This window comes from Pantherophis guttatus, chromosome 2 (assembly GCF_059756535.1).
Source record: "Pantherophis guttatus breed Tessera chromosome 2, ASM5975653v1, whole genome shotgun sequence".
Lineage (NCBI taxonomy): Eukaryota > Metazoa > Chordata > Lepidosauria > Squamata > Colubridae > Pantherophis > Pantherophis guttatus.
Window position 1 is genome coordinate 184,496,182 of NC_142064.1, and position 14,313 is coordinate 184,510,494.

The 14,313-nt window shown below is 34.8% G+C and overlaps 1 protein-coding gene across 1 annotated transcript; it reads left to right on the forward strand.

The window, feature by feature from the left end:
• Positions 1-5: 5 nt before the first annotated feature.
• Positions 6-14,258, forward strand: ATP6V0E1 (ATPase H+ transporting V0 subunit e1). Its single transcript, XM_034405485.3, has 4 exons — positions 6-237; positions 4,409-4,456; positions 11,917-12,046; positions 13,982-14,258. Exons 1-3 carry the CDS (start codon positions 134-136, stop codon positions 12,008-12,010), a joined length of 246 nt encoding a protein of 81 aa, XP_034261376.1. The 5' UTR covers positions 6-133; the 3' UTR covers positions 12,011-12,046; positions 13,982-14,258.
• Positions 14,259-14,313: the final 55 nt, after the last annotated feature.

Below are 14,313 nucleotides of genomic sequence, written 5' to 3' on the forward strand. Positions count from 1 at the left end.
TCCGCAGACCCGTCCTAACGGCTCCTCCGATTGGCCAGGACGCCAAGGCAAGGCGTGGCTATGGAAAACGGGGTGTCGATCGGCCGTAGCTTTTGGTTAGAGAGCCGGAGTCGGTACGGAAAGGAAGGCGGCTATGGCGTACGGCGGCCTACTAGTGCCCATCATCGTCATGAGCGTTTTCTGGGGGGTGATCGGTGGAGTTTTGCCGTGGTTGGTCCCCAAGGGCCCTAACCGGGGGTAAGTGACCGGAAAAAAGAAAAAAAAAAGGAAAACGTCAAGGCACGCCGTAGAGAAGGAAGAAGCGAAGACCCTGGCTTCCCTTCCCCCCCCCCCCGGTTTTTTGGCCTGGTTGGCTGCTGGGAGAACGCTTGTCACGGCTCCGGTTCCGTACAAGAAAGGACCTGGGCTTCCTCTTGCTTGGAGAACCACCGCAACGCAGCTCCTTTTCCTTCTCTCTCTCCCCCTCCCCGCTCTCCCACAATGTTGTCAGCATGTCCCCGGTGGGTGTTTGTGCGTTGCCTCTTAATCATGATAGCACCCCCGCTGTCCCGGCCGAACCACTTGGGCTTTGTGTGTGTGTGTGGGGGGGGGGGAAGGAATCCTATATGTAGCCAGGCCCTTCCCCGGAACATCGGCTCCTGCGAGGCTGTCTGAAAGGGGCAGAGCCCTGTCAGCGACTTGTGATGGTTTATTATTATTTTTTTAGGCTGCTCTCTCTATTTAAGTTCCTGTTCTTACTCCAAAGGGGTGGATGGGGGGCATGAGACAAATATTCCGGTTCGTTCTGTCATTTTATATAGTTTTATACTTCTGTAACGCTAATCGTTGAATATGAATATGGCATTTTAGGTAACTTCCCCTTTTATCGTTGCTCCGAATTCTTCGTTTTCCTTTTACAGCTTTGATATGAAGTCAAAACGTGATGATCGCTTTTCGGTTTTGCTTATTTTAAATCTACAAAGCGCTTTTTATTTTATTTTTTAAAAAAATAATAATTGCTAAGCAGAGGTGATTGGATGGAAGGAATGGAACAACAAAACAAAAGGAAACTGAGTGCTGCCTAGATGATTTGAACTCCGATTCCCATAATCCTTGCCCAGGAGGTGGTTGATGATGTTGTTAGTAGTAATAGTGGTACTACCAGGAGAGGTTGTAGTTCAAAGGATTTTGAAGGTAAGAGATTGCTGCTCCCTACAATTAAAGCAGAAAAAAAGAGCACCATTTGCCGTAGAGCAAAATAAAATTAAATGTGCAAATTAGGAAGCTATTTTTGCCACTAGAAGGCAGGCTTCTGAGAAAGGAAGGTTCAAAATTAGGCTGCTTTGGATAAGAAGACTCTACTATTTCTACATGTAGACTTCAAAAGACATTTGAAGCAAGTTCTCCTTGTTAGTTGTCCACGAAGAAACAGGTTCTGAGGTATTCTGGCCCAAAATTACTTGGGGCTTTCGCAATAACTTTGGTTCAGAAATGTACTGTAGATGAAACAATATAGAGTTGCATACTTCTTAACCCAGTTGCAGTTTCTGAAGGCCACCCGATGTACTTCTCCATTTGATGTTTGAGCAAGGGATGAGTAAATGTCCTGATTTGCCTTTTCCAAGGAATATCTGAGCTGGTCTGTGGAGTACAGTAAAGTCTTGCACTTCATGTGTTGCATTGGATTTAGTTACATTGTTCTTACGTGGGTTTTTATTTCTTTGAATTTGTAGAACAGGAGTCTTTGTATACTAACTTTCCACATACAACAGACCGCCATATCATAGATAGGTATATTGTGACTGATCACTTTTAATAAACATATCAGTTCAATGTGTGACTAGATTATATTAATAATAGATAACACAATGAATTTAAGAAAATAATCCAAAGTATAACAGAATAACAGAGTTGGAAGGGACCTTGGAGATCTTCTAGTCCAATCCCCTACTCAGGCAGGAAATCATATACCATGTCAGACAAATAGTTATCCAATTTTTTCTTTAAAAATTCCAGTGTTGGAGCATTCACAACTTCTGGAGACAAGTCATTCCACTGATTAATTGTTCCAATTGTCAGGAAATTTCTCTTTAGTTTTAGGTTACTTCTTTCCTTGGTTAGTTTCCATCCATTGCTTCTTGTCCTGCCTTCAGGTACTTTGGAGAATAGGTTGACTCCCTTTACTTTGTGCCAACCTCTGCGATATCAGAACATTGCTATCATGTCACCCCTAATTCTTTCATTAAACTAAACATACCCAATTCCAGCAACCATTAGGCACAGAAAATATATAAGCTTCCAAAATGGCTGTAACTACTTTTCTTCATAAAATTCACTGGAAAACAATAATCATAGTTAACAGATTAAAATAATTAGTTCAGTGTACAGTATTTTCTTTTTGTCTTGAATAGAATTTGAATTCTCTAGCTGAATCAACTGTCATCTATTCTAACTAAAATCTAATTCAATGTGAGAATGATTGTGTAGTTGCTTGGCAGAAATATTAAGATGAATATCTTCTTTTTTAAAGGCAAGCAAGCATAACTAGCCATACTAGTGGTTCCCTGGTCTTTTAGTTATGGAAATCAGCAAAAAATCATTTTTATTCCCTTGTAGGGAGTATACGGTAATTTGAACTGAAACTTTTCCTAAAAACATTGTTCTTACCGTTGCCATGGTGCCTTTCATATAGGGTACTACATTCCTTATAAAACCCACAAATAGCAATGAGATAATTAGCTTGGTTCTGATCTCTGTGGCAAGAATAGCTTTCCATTAAAATTGCATAAATAAATAATGGCCTATAGTGAAAATTCTGATTTTGCAATGTCTTCTATTTAGAAAAATGTCTTTATGTCCAAGTGTCAGATGTTGAATAATATTTGCATAAGCTTCATGAGTCTGGGAAAAGAATAATCAAATGAATGGTGGTTCTCAGAACATATTTTGATGCCCTCTATTCTGAACAAAGTCTTATTCATTCAGCTTTGCAAGCAGTCTTTTTTAATGTAATTGGAACATTGATTTTTTTTTTTTGGTCTGATTTACTAACGCTACTGGAACAACAGCCAAAGCCAGTTTGGTGCAATGGATAAAACATCAGACTAGAAACTGGGAGACTATAAATTCTAGTTCCACCTTAATCACAAAACCAGCTGTATGACCTTGCTAGTCACTCTCAGGCAATGACAAAGCACTTCTGGAATATTATAAAACTACAAGGACTTATCCAGACAGTTGCCAGGAGTCAATGGTGACTCGAAGACCTCTGTAGACACTGGATTATATATGATAATATCTGAATATTGCTTTTTTAAAAAATGGATATATAAATTCTTTGGCTTATATGAATGGACAGTATTTTATTATTTTGGATAATTTATTTTGCTCTAGTTGGGAAGGTTATGCTGCTAACTCTGATAAATATATCTACCTGCTATAGTTGCTGAGACTTTATCAGCCATAGGCTATAGATGCCTTTGGCTTTTCATGGCAGATATGTATATACGAAAGGTGCTTTTTTTTTTTAATGAGAATGAGAGGCAGAAGAGAAATAAATCCCAAATTTGGAAATTGGTGACATTTCATTCTTTGAAAATATGGTAATGGCTGAAAGATTGAGTTGTGGATCTAAAAGTTCCTGACAGCAGAATAGAAACTACTGTTGGAACAGATTTCCCATTCTTTCTCAAAGATCTGGATTAGAGAGTTTGAAAAGAAAAGCTTTACACTTTCATTTTACATTTCATACAAGTTGGCTGTATCCTAATGATTCACTCTTAATTTACTGTAAACATGGCCTTGTTTACTCTGAGCTATGATTATGGTACTGACTTATCCTACAATAACCTAATGTAATCTAACAGTGGATTTGATTTAAATCATGATTTAAATCACTAGTAAAAAGGCTTGATTTAAATCAACTCGATTTAAATCATAATTTTTAAAGAGCAGCTGACATCTCTTTTCTGTTAGCGGCTCCTCCTCTGACCCGCTGTTGACTCACCAACAGTCCCAATATTGCAGAATATAAAGCCTCATGCTACATAACTAAGGTCCATTTTATGCTGATTAAACTAAATTATTAATGTATCTTAAATAGAAAACTATCTTTAGATTTTTACTCCCAAAGCATTTTATTAAAATAAATTTGATTTAAATCAAAAAAATCCGATTTAAATCAAAAAAATCTGATTTTTTTGATTTTTTTAAAAAAAATCATTGATTTTTATCCACCCTGTTAAATCTAAAGTACCCTACATATTTTAACATTTAAGAACACTTTGGAAAATTATTATTTAATGATTATATCAGTATCTCTCACTTATGTGTAATAAGATTAGAGAAATTTCTTTCCCCCCTTTTTTTTTCTAATGCCAATTTGTAAATATGACTTGTATTTTATTAGCCATCTTTCTTCTTTCCACAGTGTTATTAATACAATGCTGGTGATAACTGCTGTGTGCTGCTACTTATTGTAAGTATTAATGTTTTATTCCATATGTGGTAAAATCTATGCTGTAACTACAACATACCGTATTTTGAGTTTAGTGTCTTGATTTTGGAATGGGAAGACTTGCATCATAGCAAATAATGCAAGAAAATGTGTACATGACATATAGTATTGATCTGTAAGTGTTCATGTATTTTTTGTCATTCAGTGTTTATTGGTGGCAAATATATATGCAACTTGTTCATCTTTTAATATTACCTACTTTAGTATTGTTTCTACTTATTATTTTTATTTGTTAAGTTAAACTATTTTAGTAGGATTTTGTATCTGGATTCTGTAGTAGGAATGAAGGCTAAGTGCTTTTTTGTTCTATGGTATTGCTATACTTTGCAACAGTCTGTGCATTTTAATAAGCTATATCTTCTGCTAGTCTTTAAATTCTCTGAATAGTTGCAGAAATAATATTCCTGAATACTGTAATAATGAAAACAGGAAAACCAAGCAAATAACCTGAAATACCATTGTGTATAGCAAGTTTTATCTAAGCATTGGCCTTCATCTTACCTTTATAAACTGTGAGTCACATTGTTTATTCCTAAACAAGATTTAACTTACTGTAGCTTGTAGTAGCCTAGGAGATAGAAGTCCTACATAACTTGTTTTTTATACACATGTTATACTTATTTATGGTTCAACAAAGCCAAAGACTCATAAATATGAAGCTGTGACCCCAATGACTTTTAAAAATGCTCTGCATCATGATTTCTCTGTTTTAATGTTGCATTGAATGAAAGTCCCTGTATTCCTTATCATTGGCTCTTAACAATTGTAGATTAATGTATGAAGGATCATCGCCCACCGTCTTTGAAGTCAGGAGATTTCCAGATTTACACACATACATACATTCACACAACATACACCTATAGTAATATTAGCCATTTTTATGCATTTTTCTTTTAAGCTAACCTACTAGCAAAAGAAGGAAGTTATATTATCCTAAGTTCTTGGCTGTCAATCTGTCAGATAATATTTTAAAATATTTTGTGTACAGCCATTCATAAAGTACTTTGAGAATTTTTCACAGTGTTGAGAGATTGTGTTGGTAATAAATAAGGAGTTAATAAACTTGGAAATATGATTGGGAATGTAAGTTTCAGAAGATACGTGTGAATTCAGCATAGCTTACACCCACCTATCTTGGTAGACACACCAAAGCTAACATATTTCCTCTCTTCCCTTTAGCACTTACTAGTTGAGCTAGTGAGTATGAGATCCCTGTGATTGTCAACTTCTCTTCTTGTTTGCAAGTGAATTTACCCAGTGACTTATCCATTGCAATAGACCGGAAGGAAGGGGCTGTTGCACTCCTGATCTGGTAGAATGCCAGTATGTATGAGGGGGAAATGACCATCCACCCACCCCCATTTAATTCCCCCAAAATTGTACTTATCTGCAACAACGGCAGTGTCCAATATGTCAGTGAGTATTCAGTTACCCATCAAAAATATCTGGAGCCAGTTCTGTTATTTGAACTTGACTGTAGTAAGTGGTAAACCAATTAGGTCCTTGAATGCAAAAAGCTACCTTTATATTATACTGAGCCCAAGCATCTGCTTTAAACTACAGTGGTAGCGAAATGATAAAACATGCATCATGGCATAACCCTGTCACTATTCGTACTTCGATTTCAGTATTGCATGCAAGTACATATATCACAGTGTGTGTGTGTTGTATTATCACAAGGCATATTTGTTAGTTACCCACCCCCTGCAGCCCTCTATGGTGACTCAGACTATTGATACAGCCAACTGATACTATTATCAATAGTGACAGGCAACAGCTTGTTTGTATTTATTTAAAATAAAACTTCAAAATGCTATGAATGGAACCTTCTATATTGAACTATGTATGACCTTTCGCCTAAAACATTTTAGTGCCAAGGGCTTTGACCATAATTTTTCAGCATATGGAATTGTGTTATCCATTGAGAAATTTCAAGATCTACAAAACAATACTCTACTATATAGTGATTCTGCAGCATCAGTTACGTGCCCAAGGGAGTAATTTATTTATTGTATTTATTTAACAAATGTATATAGCTGCCCATCTCACAAATGAGACTAGGCAGCAAACCACAACAAATATTTGAAACAAGTATAAACAACTATTAATGACAAGAAATAGAAATAAGACTTTATTAGTAAAAAAAAAGGAGAATTTACATTGATGGAAAACATACTGAGGTTTTTCAAATTAAAGCTCTTCTTTTTTCTCCCACATCACTTGCTTTTTTCCATTTCATCAGTGCGTTCTATACATTAATTTTATACTTTATAATTTTAGAAATAGAAGTTGACATAGCAGATGGGAGCATTAGCTGATCTTCCCTGATTCCCAAAATACTAAGCAGTGTTGGACTTAACACTTGGGAAGCAACCAAGAAAGGCAAAGCTTGGCTAGCTTGGGGAGACCAAAAATTTTCTCAGAGGAAAGCAGTAGTGCCTGCTGTATAATTCATTGCTACCAACCCAGATTTTCTCATGCAGACACTGGAGTCAAGCTGAATTGGAAGCAGATATTACATTTGAAGTAGAGATATCTTTATTAAACAAATATCATTTAACATGGTTATATTTATGATGGGTACAGCTCATTTACTCAAATATAATTTCAGATATTTTTCTACTGTTCATGAAAGCACGGGAGACTGTGGTACTTCACTGGCTTGAAATATTATTATGTATGTCTGCAAAGTACTGATTGCTCATTCACAATAGAGAGCATCCTTGCCCGACCTGACATCTTCCAGATGTGTTTTGAAATACAACTCCCCAAATTCTCAGACACCAGATCTAGAAGCCACCACACTGGGAAGACACGTATAGAGGAAACCAAATACTATCTTAAGAGTATAGAACAGGATTACAACTGTTTGTATGACTGGAAACCTAATTTTTAGTGCTATGGAAATACTGTATGTAATTTTATCACTTGATAATAACTTACTAATATACCTTCAAGAACTTTTTAATTAGCATTTTTATCTTTCAGAGAATAAAAGGATAGGCATTATCCTTGACCGTTTATAAATCAGATTCATTTCTTTTAATTTTCCTGATATTAACATGGATCTAAACAGCCATGTTACACTTAACCATCTTACATAAACAGCATCTCGGTCTATATGTGTTTATTTAAGTTGTGTGAATTGCAGCAAAACTGAGTGGAAATTTTTCCTGGCAAGTGATAGTAAGATATAAGATGCTCAATTTAAATCTTCTTTGGTTATTCCGTTATTATTAAAACATGTAAAAATAATGTCTTAGTATAAAGCTTAGGGTGAAGAGCTTCTTAAGAGTTGAAATATAATGGTCACGCAATAATTTTATGTCTTTCTAACTACATTTCCTGCTTCAGCTTGCCAGCTGCATAGTTAAGCTCACTTTCTGTCCAGTTGTCCATTATGTTATTCAGTTTTAGCAAATAGCATTAGAAGATGGTTGTAGCAGATTTCCCATTTCCCAATATTCCTGCATGCTGTCTATAGTTCATAATGAATACATGACTTTTCTTAATTTAATAATCCTAATTTTTTTGCTTCCAATGAAAAATGCAGTATTCAAACAGCAGCTCTGAATGTCACTGTTGCTGTACTAATGGGGTTTCTATTGTTCCAGCTATAACTAATTATTTCAATAGATGGATGAGCGAAATGTTAAGCAGCTACCTTGCTATCAAGGGCTCAGCTTTATCTCCTTTTGATGTTTGCCTTTAGGACCTATATTTTACATTAAAATAACAAATCAGATATTAGTAACAAATTCTTGCTTTTAGTTTATATACAATATTCCAGCAACGTATTTTGGGGACTGCTAAACCTGTTTTATCTTGTTCAAGGAAAAGCCTTAACACGACATAACTGGCACAAGGAGTTCTTCCTCTTCTCTTCATTCTCTTGGGCAATAAAAGACTATTGGAATATACTGAAGTGAACCCACATGAAATCTGCAAAAGACAGTACTGACATTGTCTGGAATTGCACTGTTTGCAGCGTGAATCAGTTTTTCTTGTGTCCAGCGACTGAATCTGTTTTTCAAGTTAATAATATCTTCCATGTTCAGAAGAATTTAAACTAATTCTTGAAGGGTCCTTGATGCTCTCTGAGCTTGCTGGTTTACTTGCAGACATTTCATTACCCAAACTAAGTAACATTTTCAGTGCTAGTAAGGAGTAGAGTTTACTCTCAGTTTATATTCTAGTGGCTTCCCTGTCAGTGTTGGTGGGATGGTTTTAGAGTTTCTTTGGTTGGACTGCTTACACTTGGCAGTTCGACAGTTCCTTGATTGGAGTATTGTTTATTAGATTGTTGGTCTGACATTAATCTTGAAGTTGATCTATGCGTATTTACGTGTTGATTGCTGGTGGAGAGGTGTTTGGGGGGTTTTCTTCACCTTTTGGCTTATTGATTATCTCTTTTGCACAATATATAGATATTCTTTATGTCCATGTGGCTATTGATGGCTAATTTGTCAGAGTGCCAGGCTTCTAGAAATTCCCTAGTGTTTTTGGACTTGGCTTGGTCTAGGATGGTCACAGTTTCCCAATTGAAACTATGGTTGAGTCTGTCCATATGTTGTGAAATTAAACAGTTTTCGTCATACCTTCTGTCTGGTAGTTGGTGTTCATGGATGTGTTTTGCCTGTTTGTCTATGCAGTCATTAAACTAACTCTTGCCTAAAAGGATTGTGAAAAATCCAGGGTAATTTGGAAACTGGGTAATTTGCCCCTGAATAACATAGAAAGCTGTGTATTAGCCATGGTATTTCATTGGGGAATTCATGATAATAGGGGTGTACTGTGCAGTATATTTGTGTTTTTGTGAGTATGCTTTTCCAAAAATCTTGAGTAATACTAGTCCGCTTTCTAAAAGCCCAGTATTCAGTATAACAAAAAGAGTCTGTTTACATTCATTCAGTCTCCCACCCGCAATCCCATTTGCTTTTGTAAGCTGCTAGGAATGCATTTTCTTTTTCAAAATAATCAATTTTCGGAAGACATTTCCTACATTTTTGTCATAGAATCTCTGTTAGTTTCAAAGATTACATTCCACAGTTGGTTGGAATGAGGAATTATAATTAACTATGGCTAGGAACTAAAGCCCTGTGTCTGCTTATGAACTAAGCATAGACCATGGAGTGCATTCCAAGCTTTTTGATGCTGCACAACAGCACATGACAGGAAATAAATATTGGTAAGAGCAGAAAACACTGTCTTTATCAACAACTTCTGAAAGGCCCTCTCAGTTTTTTTGAAATATAAATTAATTGAAATACTGATTTAGGCAGACATAAGTAAATATTTGCAGTGGTACTTGCACATTATATGGTAAGAAGATAAGAAAACATGAGGGTTTTTTTCTAGAAAGGACCACATATAATATTGTGCTACTAGAGGTCCTACTAATTTGATGTAAGTAAAGATATCTATAATGCAGCTGTCTATCCTGGAGTCCCCGCTGACTAGCAGTAGAATAAGTAAAATGCTAATACCTCTTAAGGTTCTGTATTTGTTTTAAAGATTTAGACTCATTTTTGTTCAGTTGTTTAACATGTACTTAACATTAGAGGGGGAAATTAATTAACAAAATCTAAAAATAGTTAATCTTTGTATCTGTCTATGGTTGCTGTTGTTTTATCCTCCATCTGATCAGTATTTTATTTTCTGGTGCAAGCATCCAGGTTTGTGTGGAATTTTCCATGACTGCCAAAGCTCTCTGCATTTATAGCAGCTCCCATTACAAAGCTGCTTTGCTGTTTCTCCTCCTTCAAAAGCATTCTAGAAATAGCAGTTAGATGTACCATTGTGTTCATAACCTGTTTTGTATACTGAACATTAGTTCAGCAGTAATTCTCTACAGTTTAAAGAGATTTTAAAGTCCATTTTCAAATCTGAATTGTTAAATTGAGCGATTCAAAAACAAACGTGCTGCATTTTCCTCTGTGTTTTCCATTGTGAAAAATGTTTGCGTCTTGGCCATGACTTCTGTTTGGTTAATGTGACCACTGCTTTGAGAAGGAAGGTCATGTATATTGTAATATACCACTGTGATTTCAAAAGTTCTTAAGAGCAATTTTGCATAACATTATTAAAATATGTGAGTAAAAGCTTTTTCTTTGCTAGAGATGTATAATAAAAATAATTAACTTTTCTCTTATGTTTTTTTCTTGTATCTAAGGCAAAAAAAAATCACCAGTAGCAAAGTGGCATACAGATATATACAGATTATCTCTCTTTTTTTTAATTATTAAAGGAAGATCTTGCAAAGATTTTTTAAAAACACAGAAACAGAAAAACTAGAAAAGGAAAGAGTAACAGAAAAGGAACAGAAAAAAGGAATAACAAAAAAGAAATATATTTTAAAAAGCAAATTCTGATAATCTTTGTAGCAATTATAGACATGGTAATTACCATCTCCACCTTCTCATTTACATATCATAGTTTCCTTCTTTCCATAAACAAACCTTTATAATCAGTCCCAAAATCATTTCATTTTTTTTCCATCCGCAGCAAGAAATCTATAAAGGAAAGATATCTAAAAAAATGAATTCTGATCATCTTTGTAGCAGTCATAGACATGGTAATCACCATTTTCAGCCTCTCATGTTACTTATCATAGTTTCCTTCTTTCCATAAACAAACCTTTGTAATCAGTCCCAAACTCGCTTCATTTTTTCCATTTTCAGCAAAAAGTCTACATATAAAGTCTATGTATAAAGGAAAATAAATGTATATGTTCTCAAGGCAGAACACAATTCACTTAGAAAACAAAATATAAGATAATTTATAGTTCAGATTAAGAGGTATACACAGGTCATATATGTAACTGCTATGATGCTAAAACAGAACCATATTTCATTAGAAGAAACTAAAGAGGTCTGCAACAAAATATTGCAGTTTAGAGTCCTCTTGCCAACTGTCTCCTTCTCAGTAGTATTCCTTTCAAATTCCTCCGACGTTCTCATTTTCCATTTTTTGTCTTAGCACTCAGTTGCTGCTTGAGATACTTATTGCTTATTTTCAGGAGCAGGACAGGGAAGACTTTTTTTCTTATACTTTTCCATGTACTTCAGCAATTTTTCCAAGCATGTGGGATGAAGTCATTTGGCTACAAAAACATAATTCAGAATCTAAAACTTGTAAATTTGGTAGGGGAAAATTATTGGGATGTTAAATCTTTAGTTATATAACATTTTATCCCTTTTAGAAAAGGATAATTGATAGGATTATCTATTCCTTGAAATGAAAAGGGCATTTTCTAAGAAATATGTCCTGGACTTCTAAGTAAATCCTAAAACTATTATAGTCCTTTTCTTTTGAAATTATAGTTCTGTAAGTATTTGTGTAGATGCTAGACTTATTCTATTTCTGCCTTGTCAATATGCCTTATTAGCCAATTCTTTAATAAATCTGCTCTTATTTTGCAGCTGGCTGATTGCCATTCTGGCTCAGTTGAACCCACTCTTTGGACCACAGTTAAAAAGTGACACAATCCTGTATCTGAAGGAACAGTGGCCTTAACAATTACGTCTTTTTCTATGGCAGTATATGAGCTAGGTAAATGCCATTTTGTTCTTGTTGGTTTTCATTATATTTATATATCTCTTTTTGTTCAAGGAGTGAATAATGTTCTCCCTGTTCCATCATTATTATTATATAGTTTTGTGATTACTTTTGTGTATGTGTGCAGCATATCAAGAGATGACAGAACATAAACTGAGAGCTCAAAGCAATAATCTTGCCGAGTTAGGATAGTTATTGCATAAGATGAAACCAACTCACTTTGCTGAAAAAAATATAATCATAAACCTTGTTTTTCCTAACAACATTATTATGTAAGGGGAAAGGCTTAGCTTTTCAGGCTCAGCTTCTAAATTTTGATTGCAATTCATCAGACTTAGAAACTGGAATAGGGTTGGTCACTTATTAAAAGAGGTTGGAGAATAGTCCAGTGATAAAAGGTTAATTGTAGAAAGCCAAGGAGAGGACTAATGGAACTAACCATAGGAATTGATATTCTGGTCAACAGAACAGTTTCTGTTCTTTCATCTGTTGACAGATGACCCTAATATAGTGTGCTATATGAACATAGAGACTTATAATATAAACTGAGATTGATGTGCAGCTCATGGACTAAACCAAAACATTCTTTTGTACCTGTTTCATAGCCACAATAAAAGAGATTTCCACTTAGAGAATTTAGTAATGGTTAATTTTTCATATTTAATTTTTCTTTGATTCTTCCTTAATATTACTTTTCATATGAAAAATAATGGATATTTTCTTTTACATTACTGAAAACTATTAATAGCATGGGTCCTTTTTGATTGTGGGCAATATCTGTGTAAACTGAATTTTAAACTTCATATTGCCATACCATAGAAGACTTTTACTATGTACTTACCAAAGGGAACTTCAGAAAACAGGCAACCCAATGTAATTAGGTTGTTTATTGAGCTGTATACTAATTATTCTAAGCCAAACAGGAAAATCTGTCCCCTTTCTAAAGCCACCATATGTTATTGATTCACAAGTACTTTTATTCATTGCTATTAGCAAGACTACAGTATTCATTTTATTTGCCTTTTAAATATGAGACAGAAAAGCAACCATATCACTTGGACTTGAAGTGCATTGTATGGGATATGAGCAAGTTTTTCAGGTCCAAACGTTAGGGAGTACTTCGTGGGGAATTTGGGTGCTGGAATGGTGAAGTTTGCCACAGAAATATGATTACAGAAAGGATTATACCAAACTATAAATCTGGTTCCTGTTATAACCAGTTCAGTTTAGAAAGCTTCTTTGGCTTTTATTTCCAAAACTCTGATTTCCCCAAATATCATTTGCTCTGTTGGAAACAAGCTGAGGAGAAATGTTATGCTTTTAATTATCTTTTTTTTCCCCTTGAGACAAAGCTTTAGTGTTTTCAAATCAGACATGGAATGAATTTGGGTGATGACTCAGGATTGGGGGTGTAGATTTATTTCCTATTTAAATTTTTAGTAGTTCATAAAAGTCAGCGATCATACTGTTCTTTGCAAAGAGAAACCTTACATGATGAAGCAATGATCTTTGTCATATTTGTTATGGTGAATTTGCTCTTGCCAAATAACTTGGAAATACGGGAGTGTCAACAAAAGATTAGCTAGGGTCTCAGCCTTATTAGTTAAAACTAATATTCTACCACTAAGTTCAGTTTTCATTTTACACAGCTTCTTTTAAAAAAGAACAGTCAGATTACACCTGACTGTTAATTAATATTTACATATTGCTGCATTATTAGCAGGATAATATAACTAGCAATTATATTGAAGCAAAAACTAGTATTTCAAGACCCAAATGATAGTGCACATTAAAATAAAACTTTATTTGAACTGTTGCAGTATCTTGAATATTAAAGTTTTATATCGGCCCTATCCTCTGGAATTTCATAATTGCTTGACTTTTGGATTAAAATGCTACTGAAATAAATTGTTTTTTCTTTCTTTATAGGTTATGATAAAGTTCCATTGATTGAATGATGCCTTTTACTGTATTTTGAATCAATCCATGTCTACCTTAATGCCTCTGTTCTATTATGAAGAATATTTAACTCAGACATTTTTCATACTCCTGAAGTGCCTAAAGGGTATTTTGTACCTGATTTCTGCAAAATTTTGCTTGAATTTCAAGTGTTACAAAATATTCCATCATTCCTATGATGGCTAGGTTTATTGACAACATCCTAGATCTCACCAAGCAAACTTGGAATAAATTTCTATTCTGTTTACTTTTCTGGCTTGACTTGGGTTGTTATTTTTGCATTAATATATAGAAATGTAAGT

Bases quoted from the DNA above. Each gene is read 5' to 3' on its own strand.
- ATP6V0E1 (XM_034405485.3), top strand. From the start codon at position 134: ATGGCGTACGGCGGCCTACTAGTGCCCATCATCGTCATGAGCGTTTTC. The intron at 238-4,408 runs GTAAGTGACCGG...TTCTTTCCACAG, and splicing joins CCCAAGGGCCCTAACCGGGG to TGTTATTAATACAATGCTGG. The intron at 4,457-11,916 runs GTAAGTATTAAT...CTTATTTTGCAG, and splicing joins GCTGTGTGCTGCTACTTATT to CTGGCTGATTGCCATTCTGG.